The sequence below is a fragment of the Aquila chrysaetos genome, chromosome 25 (genome assembly GCF_900496995.4).
Source record: "Aquila chrysaetos chrysaetos chromosome 25, bAquChr1.4, whole genome shotgun sequence".
In the NCBI taxonomy this organism is placed as follows: Eukaryota; Metazoa; Chordata; class Aves; order Accipitriformes; family Accipitridae; genus Aquila; species Aquila chrysaetos.
In genome coordinates, this window is record NC_044028.1 from 1,557,138 (window position 1) to 1,571,513 (window position 14,376).

At 51.9% G+C, this 14,376-nt stretch overlaps 1 protein-coding gene across 5 annotated transcripts in view; it reads right to left on the reverse strand.

Moving 5' to 3' along the window:
- Positions 1–14,376, reverse strand: part of TRAF7 (TNF receptor associated factor 7) — a 21,841-nt gene continuing 7,465 nt past the window's right edge. For all 5 annotated transcript variants that reach the window (XM_030002121.2, XM_030002117.2, XM_041120199.1 and 2 more), the window contains 16 exons: positions 13,870–13,962; positions 12,039–12,072; positions 10,552–10,735; positions 9,695–9,829; positions 8,571–8,788; positions 7,909–7,982; positions 6,802–6,850; positions 6,159–6,286; positions 5,000–5,082; positions 4,551–4,590; positions 4,001–4,117; positions 2,683–2,805; positions 1,747–1,866; positions 1,396–1,527; positions 1,044–1,163; positions 1–800 (listed from right to left, as the gene is read on the reverse strand). In XM_030002121.2, the coding sequence (XP_029857981.1) occupies positions 786–800; positions 1,044–1,163; positions 1,396–1,527; positions 1,747–1,866; positions 2,683–2,805; positions 4,001–4,117; positions 4,551–4,590; positions 5,000–5,082; positions 6,159–6,286; positions 6,802–6,850; positions 7,909–7,982; positions 8,571–8,788; positions 9,695–9,829; positions 10,552–10,735; positions 12,039–12,072; positions 13,870–13,962 (1,665 nt within the window). In that variant the 3' untranslated portion in view covers positions 1–785. The remainder of the gene's footprint in view (positions 801–1,043; positions 1,164–1,395; positions 1,528–1,746; positions 1,867–2,682; positions 2,806–4,000; positions 4,118–4,550; positions 4,591–4,999; positions 5,083–6,158; positions 6,287–6,801; positions 6,851–7,908; positions 7,983–8,570; positions 8,789–9,694; positions 9,830–10,551; positions 10,736–12,038; positions 12,073–13,869; positions 13,963–14,376) is intronic.

The window sequence follows — 14,376 nt, forward strand, 5'->3', positions numbered from 1 at the left end:
AACTCTTTCTGCTTTTATTGTCAATGAAGAAATAATCAAATCTATATTACAATCTTAAAAACAGTAGAAAATGTGAGTAAAAATGCAACGGAGGCTTTTTCTCTTTAATGTGGAGACCATTATTACAGGGTGGTGAACAATGGGCTTGTGTTATTTGAGAACTAGCTGTGGCATAAAAATCGTACCTGGCTACTCAAGAAAACACCTCTTCCCAGACGGATCAGCCTGACATCTTGGCAGTAAAATTAAATACTAGAGACAGAAAGGGGTCGGGGTCCCAACCCAGGGGAAGGCCTAATGCTCAGTTCTACCATTTACAAGGGGACCAGCCTCCCAGCATCACCTCCCCGGCCAGGCCGGCTCCCGCCTGTCACAAGCTGAACCATTCAGTCCCATCGCTGGCCGAGGGCTGCACTGCATCTGCACCGCTGCTCTGTGGAGCTGCCCTGGCCCCAGAGGATGCTCACCGGCTGCGGGGACGCAGGCAGAGGAGGGCACCCTGTGGCGTGGAAGGTGCTGGCAATGGAATGGCTTCCTCTGCATTTCCAATCATATATGGCAGATCTGAGGGAACGTCTGGAGCATCCGTGGGCCAGACCCCATCCTGAGAGCTGCCAGCCAGGGTCCTTGTGGGTGGGGGAACCGGCCGATGGGCAGCAGCAGGCAGTGGTCGGTGCGGAGAGGAGCTGCAGCAGTTACTTCATAGTGGTGTTAGTCACCCAGCAGGCCGACAGAGGGGAGGAGTTTTTGGTCTTTCAGTGTGCAGGACTAGTGTGGCACTCTCGCTAGCACGTCCAGACCTGCGGAGGAGAAACAGGAGCCCATGGCAGTGACTGTTCTGAGAGGCTCTGTGGGCTTCTCTTCATCCTCTTGTGGAGCTTCCCTTTGGGCTTCCAGCATCCACAACACCCTATGTCAGGAGTTAAACCTCCCACCTGTTGAGAACCATCCCCTTGTTTGAAGACCACTCCTAACTTATTTAATGCCCTAGTTCCAGTACTGGAAGAGACCAAACCATCAAGGAGAGGCCTGAGGAAACCAACCTTTACAGTGCTGTCCACAGCACCGGAGAAGAGGCGGCCCCTGGAGACTGCGAGGGCAGTGACGCTACCCTGGTGTCGCAGCAGCGTCTGAGTACAGATCATGTTGTCCATGCTCCACACCTACGGGCACACAGGAGGCGTGAGCCAAGCGAGCGGCACGGGACTCTGGCACATCCCAGGCACCGGGAGGGAAGGGGGACACTGCGTGCCACAGGGTTTGAGGCAGGTGACACAAATTAAATATGAGGCCACGTGGCATGCAGGGATGAGGATCCCCCGTCCTCCCTTTCCCTCAACGCTGTCCATATTTTAACAAATGCACAGATGCAGCTGCACAGCCCTGGACACGTACCCTGAGAGACCGGTCATACGATGCACTGAAGACTTTGGTTTGATCCGGCGTGGAGATGACAGCGAGGGCATAGACTGTACCCACATGCCCGGTCAGCGTGCGGACTTGTTCCTTTGTCTCTATATCCCAGACCTGCGGGAAGAGAGCAGGGCTTGGAGATTGCACTGGGCTGCAGGCCACCGACTTCTCTTCCGAGAGGTGTTTCCACCTCCACGCACACCTCTAGGGTGGGTGCTGTGCACCCATGCTTCGGGTGTGCTATGAAGGGGACAGGCAGAGCCAGGCGCCCATCTCCTTGCCCCTCTCCCCCAGCCTCAAGCCAACAAACGCATGAAGCTCCGCAGCCCTTACATGGATGAGGTTCTCGTAGGTGCCACACACAATGTGGTGGTTTGTCACAGCGATGGAGTAGACACTGCCTCCTGACGTCTGCAGCACGTGGACACACTCCAAGTTGCGGATGTCCCAGATCTGAAAGAGACACCAGAGCAAAGGCAGGATGAGAACCATGCAGGGACCCCTCTCCAGGAGGGAACTCCCTTGAAGCTATTCTCCAGCCATGCACAGAGTCAGCCTGGCTCCACGTGTGCCTAGATCACATCTTTAAGGACAAATCTGTCCGGCTGGGAATGTTCAGTACTAATGAGCAAAGTTCTGCTATCTTATTTAGCTGCCCAGCTTTGAACATCCAGGCTGAAAAAGTTGTGGAGATTACACACTCTTTGTGTGTGACTATGCACACACGTGCACAGACAACCTAGTCCGTGATAGCACTAAAAACTGATGCAGACAAATTAACAGGGATTTATTAACACTGAGGAGGGCAACTTCAAACTCTCTTGTGTCACCCAGATACTGAGAGGTGAACTATTCATCAAAGCCTGAGCCAACGCAGATTGAGGGCATTTCCGAAACCACACGCAGATTTATGGAAACTCTGCAGCCAGACAGTGACCTTCTCCTCTTATCGGCAGGACTGTCAGTGCAGATAATGCTGTGGCAGCTGCGGAGGCAGCGTGAGGCGCCATGGCTGTGAGGCCGCGTTTTATCTTAGCGAGCATCCCCCAGCAGCTGCGCTCCCAAGGACCAGCCAGACCCCAGCCTTTGTGCCTGCAAAGATGCAATCAGCACAGTAAAATCTAGCGTGTCAGCAACGCTACAGCAGTGCTCTCACATCCTAGCAGCTACCTTTTGTCCTGCTCCACCAACCCATGCTGCAGAATACAGATACATAGAGGCACAGAGAGAGCCGATGGTTTACAGTTGCCACAAGTCTCAGGGTCCCACCTTGATTGTTTGGTAAGATCCACTGTAGAGATAGTTTTGAGAAGCCACCAGTGCTCGCACCCAGTGATTGAGACCTGTCAGCTCCTTCTTCAGTTTGAGCTCGGTACCTACAATATCCCAGACCTGTGGAAAGCACAAACACACACACAGACATAGAGGAGAGTCTCAGTAGATGGGGCAGTGATGGGGCAGAACAGGTCAGCCTCTAGCTCGGGAGCCAGGCGCTGCCCACCCCTGCCCAGCCAGCCAGCACAAGCTCCTACCAGATCACTAAGTGGAACCTCATGCTGGCTCTCCTGCTCGGTGGGAATCGCCTGAACCCACTGACTTGCGGATAAAACACACAATAACTATGCTGAATAAGCATGTTCCCAGAGGGCCCAGGAGAGCCAGCTTGGAGCCTGCATTATCACTGGCAGAGACCCTTCCCTAGCAGAGCCATGGGCTTGAAAAACCTAAACCAAATCTACAGTAAAGAACTGCTCTGGACTTCCACTCCCAGCCAATCCCTGCAAAGCTCCATTCCCACAGCTCCTGGGAAACCACGGCCAAAACCCCCAGCATGCAGGGACCAACAGATCTTACCCTGCCACTCCAAGCAGCACTACTGGCCTGCTCGGCTCATCTGGCAGAAAGTGGCTAGGGACGACAAAAAACAAAAGGCCCCAAGTTCTCCTTCTGCTTAGTGCTGTCTCATTGCTCCTCCAGCCCTGAGCACACTCTAGATAGCTGAACCACTCCAGGCCCCAGATAAAGAAAAGAGCATGCGCCCTCTTACAGATGGATGGTCCCATAAGCTGTCTCACCAGGAGCTGGAAGCAGAACCAAGGGAATCTAGCCAAGGCTTTAAAGGGCAACTTGCAAAGCTGTTCCCTGATTTCTGCATGCTTTAGGTAAAAAATGCAGATTCAAGATCCTTTGGAGGGGGGGTTTCAAAACAGGCAGCCTGAATCCCCAACCAATTCTGAACCCCAGACCCAATTCCCAATGGTCTGAGTATGTCTGTTGGGGGCCCAAGGACAGACACACTCAGGAGCTGCCAAGATACTCCACCTGCAGTCTCAGGTTTACAGAGTTAGAAGAAACAAAGTGGTTTTTTCAGCCAGGTCCCAGAACATCTTTGACTTCAGTACAGAGCACAGAGCCAGCAGTGCTGGCTGCTCTGTGTAGCTGTGCTTCTCTGTGTGGCTCAGGAGAGTGTACTAACAAGGTCACCTACAGACCAAAATGCCACTTTCTTCCTGTTTGGATGCTGCTGCCTGACAGTTTGTACCACTGGTCCCCAACTGGACCAAGAGGAGCCACCCCAGAGCTCTACCTTGATGGCTTTGAGAGAGCCACTGAACAGCATGTTGTGCGAGGAGACCAAAGTGCAAACAGGATTGTCATGTGCTCGGATCGTGTTCACTTTCTGCAGGTTTTGAATATCCCAGACCTGCAAAGGAGAAGAAGAGTGCCCGTGAGGGGCAGGGACAAGTCCCTTGTGCTGAAGCCCTTCCTCTTTGCCTCTGGAGGCAGGCAATCACACACAGGCAAAAACACAGGCAGGACAGGGCACTTGTATGAGCCACTGTCCTGGCCTGATCAGGACTGACCACCCTGCCCCAGCTCAGAGCACCAGCCTCCTGCTCCCCACATAGGAGTGGGGAGTGGGAAATCTAGCCTGCAGGAAACACCCAAATCCAACCCATGAGTAACTTGGCTGATGGCAGTGGATAAAGCACACAGGGGTTATCAGTCTTACACCACTGGCAGCTGAAGAGCCTTATAGAAAAAAGGATGCAGGTCCCTGCTCTACAACAGCCTGGGGCTGGCCTGTAGATCTCACATCCCAACTGTGAAGTGGAGCAGGGGTCCTGAGTACTCACAATAATGGTGCAGTCAGCAGAGCCGCTGTACAGTTTGTTCCTGTAATGTCACCAGAAAACAAAAGGAGGTCAGCGAGGGAGAGCAACGCGTGCAGGGTCCCAGCTCGTTCCCAGGCACCATGCTGGGCGAGGAGCTGCAGTCCCACAGCCTCAGCGGGCCAAGACTAAACACACCAACCCCAGGAGTGGAGCCCAGGTCTCGTGGGGAGGCTGGGCTGGATCAGCCCTTTGAGCAAGAGGCCGGGCACCCCGCTGGTGACCAGGGAAGGAAGCCAGGACAGCAGGGGAGGCCAAAGAGATATGTGCTTTGTCGATTTTTAAAGAGCAAAGAGGCAAGATGTGCCTCTCGTGCACAATCTTGGCATGTGCGGGACCAAAGACGGGAGTTGTAAGGGCCCCGGTGCTCTCCCGACTCTCTCCTGCAGGGGCAGGTGTCCCTCTCCACTCACCCCTGGATGCAGAGAGCCAGTACAATTCCATCGTGACCCTCCAAGGTCTTTTGGCACTTGTATGTGGTACAGGTATCCCACACCTAACAGGAAACACAAGTCAGCAGAGGGTCACATGCTGGCAGACAGAGCAGCTGGGGACTCGGGCAGGATGTCGGCAAAGCCACAAAAGCACCGAAACGAGGAAACAGGCTGTCACCTGGGCACCTGCCTTCCGGGTTCCCAGAGATAAGCTTGTCTAGGAAAGGAAATTTACTGTAAAGGGTCAGGTTGAAGTTAATGAGACACTGGACAGCAGCACACATCAGCCCTCTCCAGCTCTGCCTTTCACAGCCCAGGCCAACACAACACACTGAACTGGAGAAGCAGCTCTCGGGCTCCTGCTTTAGCAATTCACACCCCATCCTAGGGCTCCAATGGCACAGCACAGCCTCCTCTGCCACTGCAAAGGTTTTCCCCACTGAGTACACACCACTCTCTCAAGAGAGGGAACATGGAAACGTGGTGCCCAGAGCAGCCAGGACAGGGGAGAAAGCTGTTTTCTTTCAATAAAATACAGCAACGTCCATTCTCTTCCATGTGGCTCTTGCTATCACTCAAAGAAACTAAGCCAAAGCTCTGCTCCTGGCAGGGCTAGTCGTGGCAGCCCGCCTAGCTCCCCAGCCCAGCCATCAGCCACCAGCAGCCAACATGGTGACACTGGGAACTCTTGTTTAGGTTGCACTGGAGCAGTGCTGTCAGTCTGAGTTACTGAAAACAGGACAAAGAAAAACAAACGTGCCATAAAGTGGAAAAAGGACACATCTGATCAGGGAAAATTTTTTTTTTCTAAGATGACTTTTTATAACAAGGGAAAATAAAATCAGAAGCTGAAATAGGCTTGAATGCCCTAAGCACCATACAAAGCAAAACCAGCAGTAGGAGGAATGAAATTCTAATCAGGGCTTTGCAAAAACCATTTGTCTCTCCGTTTCACTATCACATAGCATTTCCTCACAGAGAATTCTGCCCAACTATAATTGCAAAGAATCATTTAAGATTCTTTGGGGGAAACTTTGGGAAGTGACATCCCCCTACTCCACAAACTGCAACTCAGCTTCTGTCCCACCTGAAGCACATTTACAAATGCAGAAGATACACAGAAGAGGCAAGCTCTTACCTTAATGGTTTTGTCTGAAGAGCCACTGAAGAGCAAGTCTCCTATGGAGTAAACGCACAAACACCAGACAGGGCCCTGGTGTCCCACAAAGGTCCCCTTGCACTTGAAGATCTGCTGAGGATCATAGGCTACAGAAACAAGAGGGCAGGTGAGAGGTGGGACAATAGTGCCACGCCGTGTCACGGTGAGTTTGGAGGGGACAGAGCTCCCTGCGCTGGCCTGGCAGGTCCTCCTTGCACTTCATGTTGTTGCAGGCCAGAAGGAACTGTGACACCCTCCCAGTCTGGCTGGAAGATCTCATGTCCCACCCTTACAGCCCATCAACTTATCATTGCTCTGAGCCTCAGGACTCATCTCCCTAATGCAACTCCTGCGCTGGACCTAGGGAGGCCAGAGATGCAGAGTCCACTTGACACCTCCCCCCAGCAGCTAATAACCCTGCAGCACTGTGAGTTCCCCTTCAACCAGTGCTTCTGGCCAACTCTCCCACCAGTATCTCCTTCCTGCGGCAGTGGTGACCCTGTGAACAAATTACTGCTGCACCCAGAGACAACTGTGCATATCTGTGACCTTGCCTAAAAGGGCTCACTGGGCCATCCCCCCAAACCCAGCCTGAGAGGATGTAAACCACATGCATACTCACATCCAAGGATGCCCATGTTGAGCCGAGCATTAATGTGGGAGAGCTCGTCCTGAAAAACAGAACAAGCTGCATGAACTGCAGAGCCATCAAGACCAGCCTGCCCTTCTGGACATGGCTTTAAGACTGTCTCCCTCTACTGCTAAACCTACTCTTGCCTTTGGACAGGTCTTGACTCCCTGTGAAGGCCCTCCCTCAGCAGCTGACTCATTCTCTGACCGAAGGTCTCCTGCTCTAGGACTCTATGCATACATCCCTCTGTCACCTCCCTCCGGAGACCACGGGGCTCTGACAGCATCTCAGACCTGCACTAAACTCTTCAGTATTCAGGCACGGGCAGAAGTACCTTTCAGAATATACTGTCCTTGCTCTGCCATTCACCAGAATGCTAAAAATAATCGAATTGGTTATGGGGACTGCTTGCTCAGCTGGGCTCTTGAAGCCCACCTTGCTGGAGAAGAATTGGAAGGTCTCTTTGTAGTCTCCTCCACAGTCCGGTCCCTACTGCGTCCATAGGGACCCTCTTCATTAACATGCTTAGGTAAACCAGGGCAAGCTCCTCCTAATCAGTAGATCCAGTGGGATGCAGTCTGCCTGAACTAGGGAGGAATGTCTATCCAATATCAGTGGTTGAATAATGTCCAAAATCATGAGACAGCTCTCACTCCCAGTTTGCTAGCAGGGATCTGCTTATCTTCCTGCTTTCTCTGCAGGCAGAGAGAAGGACATACTGTCCCTGGCTAGTATAACAGGTATAGGAGTGCCCAGGCTTTGGAGCAGAAGGCTCTCTCCTTGCTGCAGGGGTCCTTTCCTATGTTAACACATTTCCAGAGCAGAAACAGGCTGAGAAAAGGCAGCAGAACCAGTTAAAATGGCAGCCCAGATGCGGTGTCCAGAATGTGCTCACTGAGCTGTCTTTAACTCAGCCCAGAGGAAACCTTCACCCACACCCCAGCTGCACTAAAAGCAAATCAAACCTGGGTCAGCAGAGCCAGCAAACAGGAAGGAACCACAAAGACTCCCCACACTGCAGGAGAAGCCTAACTAGTAGCAGAGCCAGCTAACTGCATGCAATCCCTGCTCCACCCCAGGGCCCAGCTCCCTCCTCACGTTCAGCATGGAGGCGTCCCTGCGGAACTCCATCAGGTCCTCGCTCAGCTTGCTCTGGTTCTCGTCCAGCACATCTACAAGAGACGGACAGGCCCATACTCACTGCAGAGTCAGTGATGGTGTCCAGGGGAACAGGCAGAGGACACCTGCTGCCACCTAACCTCTGAACAAGGAGGAAGAACCCACTGCTGTTAGCAGGGAAAAGCAGGAGGGTGTCTGCTACTCAAATGCAAATTATACTTGGATGCTGAAGACCCGGCAAATTTCAGAGGCAAGACAGGGCTGGGCATAGCAAAGGTGTCCAAGAACCATGCTCACTCCAGGATTGCTGCACTGTTGGCTATTCGACTTGCTGATTTTTATGGGGGCCTGTGCCCATGGACTGCACAGGAAAAAGTCACAGGAGAAAGGTGATAGCCGCCTGCAGACATTTCTAGGACTTGCCATGTGACCGGTGACTGCAGGATTAGGTCCCGTGATGTTCTGGCAGCAGAGAAGTCAATGGAACCCCTATTTGTTCCTCTGCAAGGAATATCTGAACCTCCTGAAACCTGCTCAGCACCAGTTTTAAGCATGGAATGAATCCTGTAATGCACCATCCTAACAAAGAGCTGCCCTGTCCTTACAGCTCTGACCACAGAGCTCATCCATTGCAGACTCACCAAACTTAAGCTCCAGGTTCTTCTCCAGCTGGTCGATTTTCTCTGAGAGTTTCCCCAGCATGGAGCGCAGGAAGGCAATTTCCTGGTCCTTCTGGGCCATTGCCACCTGCATCTCATGGAAACGATCGTCTGTCTGCTGCAGGAACTCCTTCAGACCCTCGAACTTGCACGTCTCCAAGTGGGTCTCATAAGTGTCTTGATTTCCTATGAATGTACACCTACAAGGGGAAGGCAGACGCTGGCTGGAGCAGGGACACACTGGAGACCTCCTTGCTCAGCTGGCTCCTCAGAGGGAGGTCTAAGGCCTGTGTGGGTCCCCAGCTGTTCTGCTCCTCCTACCAGGAGCAGCGGTACTATGGTTCACCATCCTGCTGGGTGCAGGCAACTGCAGGGCAACAGAGAGGCCAAGCAGCTCCCATTCTTCTAGCCAGGGCATAGGCCCCAAACTGAACTGTCTGACTGTCTGTCTGTCTACGTAGTTGCAAGGAAAAGCAGATCTTGGGCAAGAGACAGAATGTGGTGTCAGTTCATGTGCTCACCAGGAATTCAATCTAAGAGCCATCAAAACCAATGGAAAAAACTGCAGCTGACCTCAGCAGATGCTGATTTGGCCCGCAGCGTGGCAGGGAGTCAGGGCTGCTCTGTCAGGACTTGCCTTGCTCTGCTTCTGCCAAGACATCTCTTCCTGCAACAGTAACCTTAGCTGTGCATCCTGCAGGGAACCCCCAGCCCGGGCTGCACTCCTTGCTCGGGTGACAGTCAACCCTCCAAGGCTGATCAGCACTTCCCTTGCCCTGGGAGAAGGACCGGTTTGACAGACACTGCCGTGGTGCTCACATTACTCTTGTACTTGTCCTCCCCCCTTAGTGGCTCTGGCCACAACCACTGCTCTGACTCTCCTCCAGCTGGTTCTTCTGCCTACGCACTGGTCCTCCTCCTCGGCTGCCAGCAGGGCTTACAGCTGGGCAGCGTGACCTGCCTGTTCTCAACAAGAGGCTCAGGAGCTGCCTTCTGCAAGCCCTGCAAGCCTGATCTCAGTCTCAGGCCAGTAGCTGCAGTAGCTGAAAAGAAGCTCAGAAACGAGCTCCATGCATCTTTCCCACTAAAAAGCACCAGCTCCTTACCCATATTTGGAGTGGGGACACTTTATGTGCTCGCACTCTTTCAGATGTGCCTCCAGGTTCATTTTCAGCAGAGGTGGACAGCTGGGGTTATTGGGGCAGCGAACTGGCCTGTAATCACAGCTGCTTTCATGATCTCTGCCCATGGAGAGAAGCAAAAGAAGGGAAAATCAGCAATAAGCAAAAATTAATGGAAACAACACAGATCATCAGTAAAGGAGCAAACCAGCCCTGTGAGAGTGTCAGGTGATCGAAAGCCTCCTGCTCTAAGACTGCAATTACAGCTTTAAATTCTCATTTGGCCAGTAAGTTGAGAGTAATAATAGGTCACATTTATGCAGGGAACATCTACTTCTGCAGCTGATCGGCTGAGCCTTCAGGCAGCTATCGACAACAAGCAATGGCCAGGTGATAGAGAAGACAGTGAATGCATTTAGGACGGGGAGGGAGCTAGATTTCAGATTCCTAGGATATAACTAGGATAACTCCTCTTACAAAAAGAATCCCAAGGTCTCTGCTTGACCATAACCACAGTGTTTCAACCCAGATGTGAGGTGGCTGCCTTCACAGTGTATCCCCTGACCCACTGCTGAGACACTTGGGTAAGCTGAGAGCAGAGAACAGCATCCTTTCCCTGAGACCAGCCCATCTGCCATCATCCTAAGACTGAGACATAGTGGAAAGAATTGTCTCCTCAAGTCACCCTGCCCATTCCCACACCCCTGCACGCCCCAGCAGGGCACTGCTGGCAGAAGCTGCACTGTCCCCAGGAGCCGCAGGGCAGCTCAGATATGACAGCAGATTGCTGGTGGTAGAGCCCTTTCCCTGGAGAAGCTGCATGCTGGTAACAAGTCACTTACTTCCTGGCACTCAGTTTAATTGTAAACGGACATCCACGGGGGTCCACCTCGAAGGCAGCGGGCTTGCTGCTGGCTGCAGGCCGGCAGCCATACTTGCAGTGAATGAAGAGCTCCCCGATCTGCTCAGCCACTGCAATGTTGTTAACCACTACAGTCAGTTTGGCATTGTCCACGGGGCACTTCTCTGCCAGGTAGGGAAGCAAAAGAGAGAGTCAGCAAGGACTGAGACACTGCAGGAGCATTTCCAAGAGCCTCTGCATGGAGATTTTTTTTTTTTGCCTTCTCTGGCCAAGACAGCCAATTCCCAGATGGGTGGCAATGGAACGAGCCATGAATATTCACACAAGGTCTGCAAGCCACTATCTCTGGTTTGTCTTGGGGCTTGGTGAAAAGTTACAGTTTATGTTAATCCATGATAATTTGAGCTAGCTGCCAATGAAAGAAGGCCACACTAATTCAGACTACCTTGTGCTTGCTGAAGTGTGAGAGTATTCACGGGCAGTGACCACAAATCAGCAGATGCCCCATACAAAACCCATTCCCCCACCGGGGCCTGGGACTCAGCTCTTCTGCTGCCAGCAGGGCACTGCAGGCCAGGGATGCTGCAGTGAAGCAAAGACATGAGCTTTGAGGGCAAGAACAAAACTGAGCAACTCAGGATTGCAACTGCAAAGCCTTTTGCTACGAATCTGTTGGTTGGGATAGATACAGCACAACATGGTGACAGGGGATTAGCATGCGAAGCAGAGGGACCCCTCACATGTGGCAGACAAACATCTTAAAGCAGAAAGAGCTGCTGTTTTGCTGGACTCCCCAGGGAGCCTCCTCAGGGCTCACTGTTCTGGAAATACAAAAGGCTTGGCTTTATGGTGAACAACAGCTTTCCAAGAGGGGCACAGGCTTGTGCCAAATCAAGTCTTTTTTTGTAGTGCAGAGTCCAAACCAAGTGGGAGCTGGTTAGGCCAGGCCAGCAGCCAGACACTTGGGCTCCATCAGGTTTCTGGAAGAGGTGGGTGAGCTAAAAGCAGCTCTGTGTGCTGCTGCGCATGGGCTCAGTCAGCGGCCAGAGAGCTGGCACTAACGGGAAGGGGGAGGAGGGGTTTGATGGGTCTCTGCCAAACACAGCCCCCCTGTTCCTCGGACAGGCAGCCACAGAAAGCTTTCTGTCTGAAATCAGTGGGTCAACTCTGGGCGAGACATGTATTATCCTGGGATTATCCATTGCATATTCCAGCATTTGAGAACATCCTGTGCCCAAGAGCCAGGCCCAGCCCTCTAGTGCCCATGCTACAGCGCGTACCATCAGAGCTTGGAGCTGCACAGCCACCCATGCCCCAGCATCACACTGCTGCAGTGGCAGCCTGTGACTGACAGCTTGTTTTAAGCCCTTCAGACATCTTTCTGTGGGTTTCTTTTTAAGTGAAAGCAAACAAACCAGAAAATAACAGTGTTTTGGCTGCATCACACAAGAACAGTTCTGTACTCACCAGATGTTAAGGCACATCTTCTACAAAATGTGTGCTGTGGAGACAAAGAGGAACAGCAGTGTCAGCGTAAACAATATCGGACAAATTATTCCCTGTGGCTAACGATGGGGAAGGTGGGAGATACCAAAGCCTGTGGCTCAGGGGCCTCAGCAGCTGTTCTGCCTGCTATATAGCTCAGTGCGCTCTTGAGTCTGCACCGCAGGGCAAAAACCAGCTGCTTGCTCAGGCAGCTAAGAGGACAACATGGGTCCTGTTCCTGAGAAGTATTAAGCACACAGTTTGAAGCTTTGAGGGTTCTGCCCTGTTCCAGATCAGGCCATGATCATGGTGCAAGCCAAACCCACTGGCATGTTCTGCCACATTCTGATACTCCTACCCTCCAAGTCTGCATGGGGTTTCCCTACTTCACCCTCCAGTTTAGTCCAAGTCATTCCTCTCATTTCCCCGAGAAGTCCTCAATGGGAAGAACAAGGGGAAGTCTGGCCTCTCCCTGTCCTTGGCCAGTCAGCCCATCACATATATCCCTCTGTAGCTCTTTTAACGTAGCTGAAGCTGTTGTGCTGTCAGGTGGATGGGACAGCTGGTTTGTAAGCCCATTAAACGCACTGTAAATTTTGCCACTTTAAATAGCTCTCTATTTCTCTATTCTTACAGCAGAAATGTCTGTAACAATTTAACGTGATAAAGTAGCAAATACAATGTAACATGCTAATGAATATGAAGAAAGGAACAAAGGCTGCAGCATTTCACTGGTCCTGCACTTGCCCTGTGGGTTCCCTGGAGCCTCCTCAGCCACATTCCCCTGCCACAGGGCCAGCGCTTGGCAGCAGCGCTGGAGAGGCTGCAAGTCACTCTTCAGAGCTATTATCTGCTGCCCTGCTCAGGCGGCCTTTTCCTGCCCTGCACAGCTGCATGGTGCTCTCTCCAGAGCTGCCAAACCAGGACTGCAAATGAAGCCAGTCTGTTTCCTGCAGCAGATTTGTTTTGTTTTGTTTTTCCATATTAACCAGAAAATCTCAGTGTCTCCATGAAGAGCTGCTTACTAAAATGGTGCAGCAAAACTGCACCAACTTCCTGCACCTTTGGGGATAGCACCCTCATTGCAATAAACAATCCTGCTCTCTGCTCTTGTTGCTACAGCTCCATCCTAGCAATCAGAAGCACGTCAGAAGCATTAGAGAGCCCATCACAAAGCCATCTTTCTTCACATGTAGCAAAGAAGCAGGAATAATATACAGTTTCTATTAAATCCCAGTAAAATGGAATATGGAAGAATATTCATAATACTCTGTGCCTTTCATTAGAGGATCTCAAATCCCTTTGCAAGCATTAACTAAAAGAAGCTTCAAGCCATTCTTGTTTTATAAGAAACACATTCTTCACAACTGAAGAGCAGCCGTTCCTGGGGTGCCCAGGAGGCAGCAGCACTCTGCAGAGCCCTTCAGGAGAGGGAATAAGGAGTTTAGACCTCACCGAAGCCACACCAAGGAGACTGAACATGGCCAGCATAGGGAGGCTGACAGTACAGCTCTCCTGGGAAAAGCCATCCAATTTTAAGCGAGCCCCAGGCTTCTCCGGCTAACTGCAGAGTGCCCCGCGCACCCCATTGCAGACTGGTTCAGAGCTGCCTTGTGTGGAAATCTAACACATGTCCATCAGCATCTCTGCTCCTATGCTGGCCTGGCTTCCCTGGTGAGGGGGTGCCTTGTCTTTGCTCACTCAGGCTGACAGTCACTGGGGACAGTCACTGGGCACAGGTCAGGGCTTGGCTATAGCTCACATAAGACATCTGTGGAGCCCACGCTCGTGATTTGGAAGAGTACTGCCTTACCCCACAAGTTGTGATGACTGGATCCTTAAACACACTACAGCACAGTTGGCAGCACAGCTTCACGGACGGTTGTTCAGCAAACACCAGTGGCTCCTGAAGAGGAGGAGAGAAAGGGACAAAAAGAGCACAAGGATTAGTCCAAACCCAAGAGCCTCCAGCTCTGCAGAAAGAACAAAACAACTTTTCAGCTGTGAGCCTTAGGGACCCTGGGGCACAGGGCACACTAAGGATTTCAATATCTTGAAATAAACTTTGTCTGGAGCTGCTGACCTCCAGAATGTAAGAGGCAGAGGAAGAATGAACTTTGGAATGGCTGGAGACCCTCAGCTCATCACAAACTGGCGGCCACCAGCATCTGGCAGCATCAGGACCCGACAGCAAAATGCACAGACCAACTTATTTGCTAGAGTGACTCAAGTTACCAGAATTCTGTGAGCTGCACTGTCTGGTACTTTTTGCTTGGTTGGACTGAACACTGTGTTGTCAGAAATGTCCCCTGTACTAAGC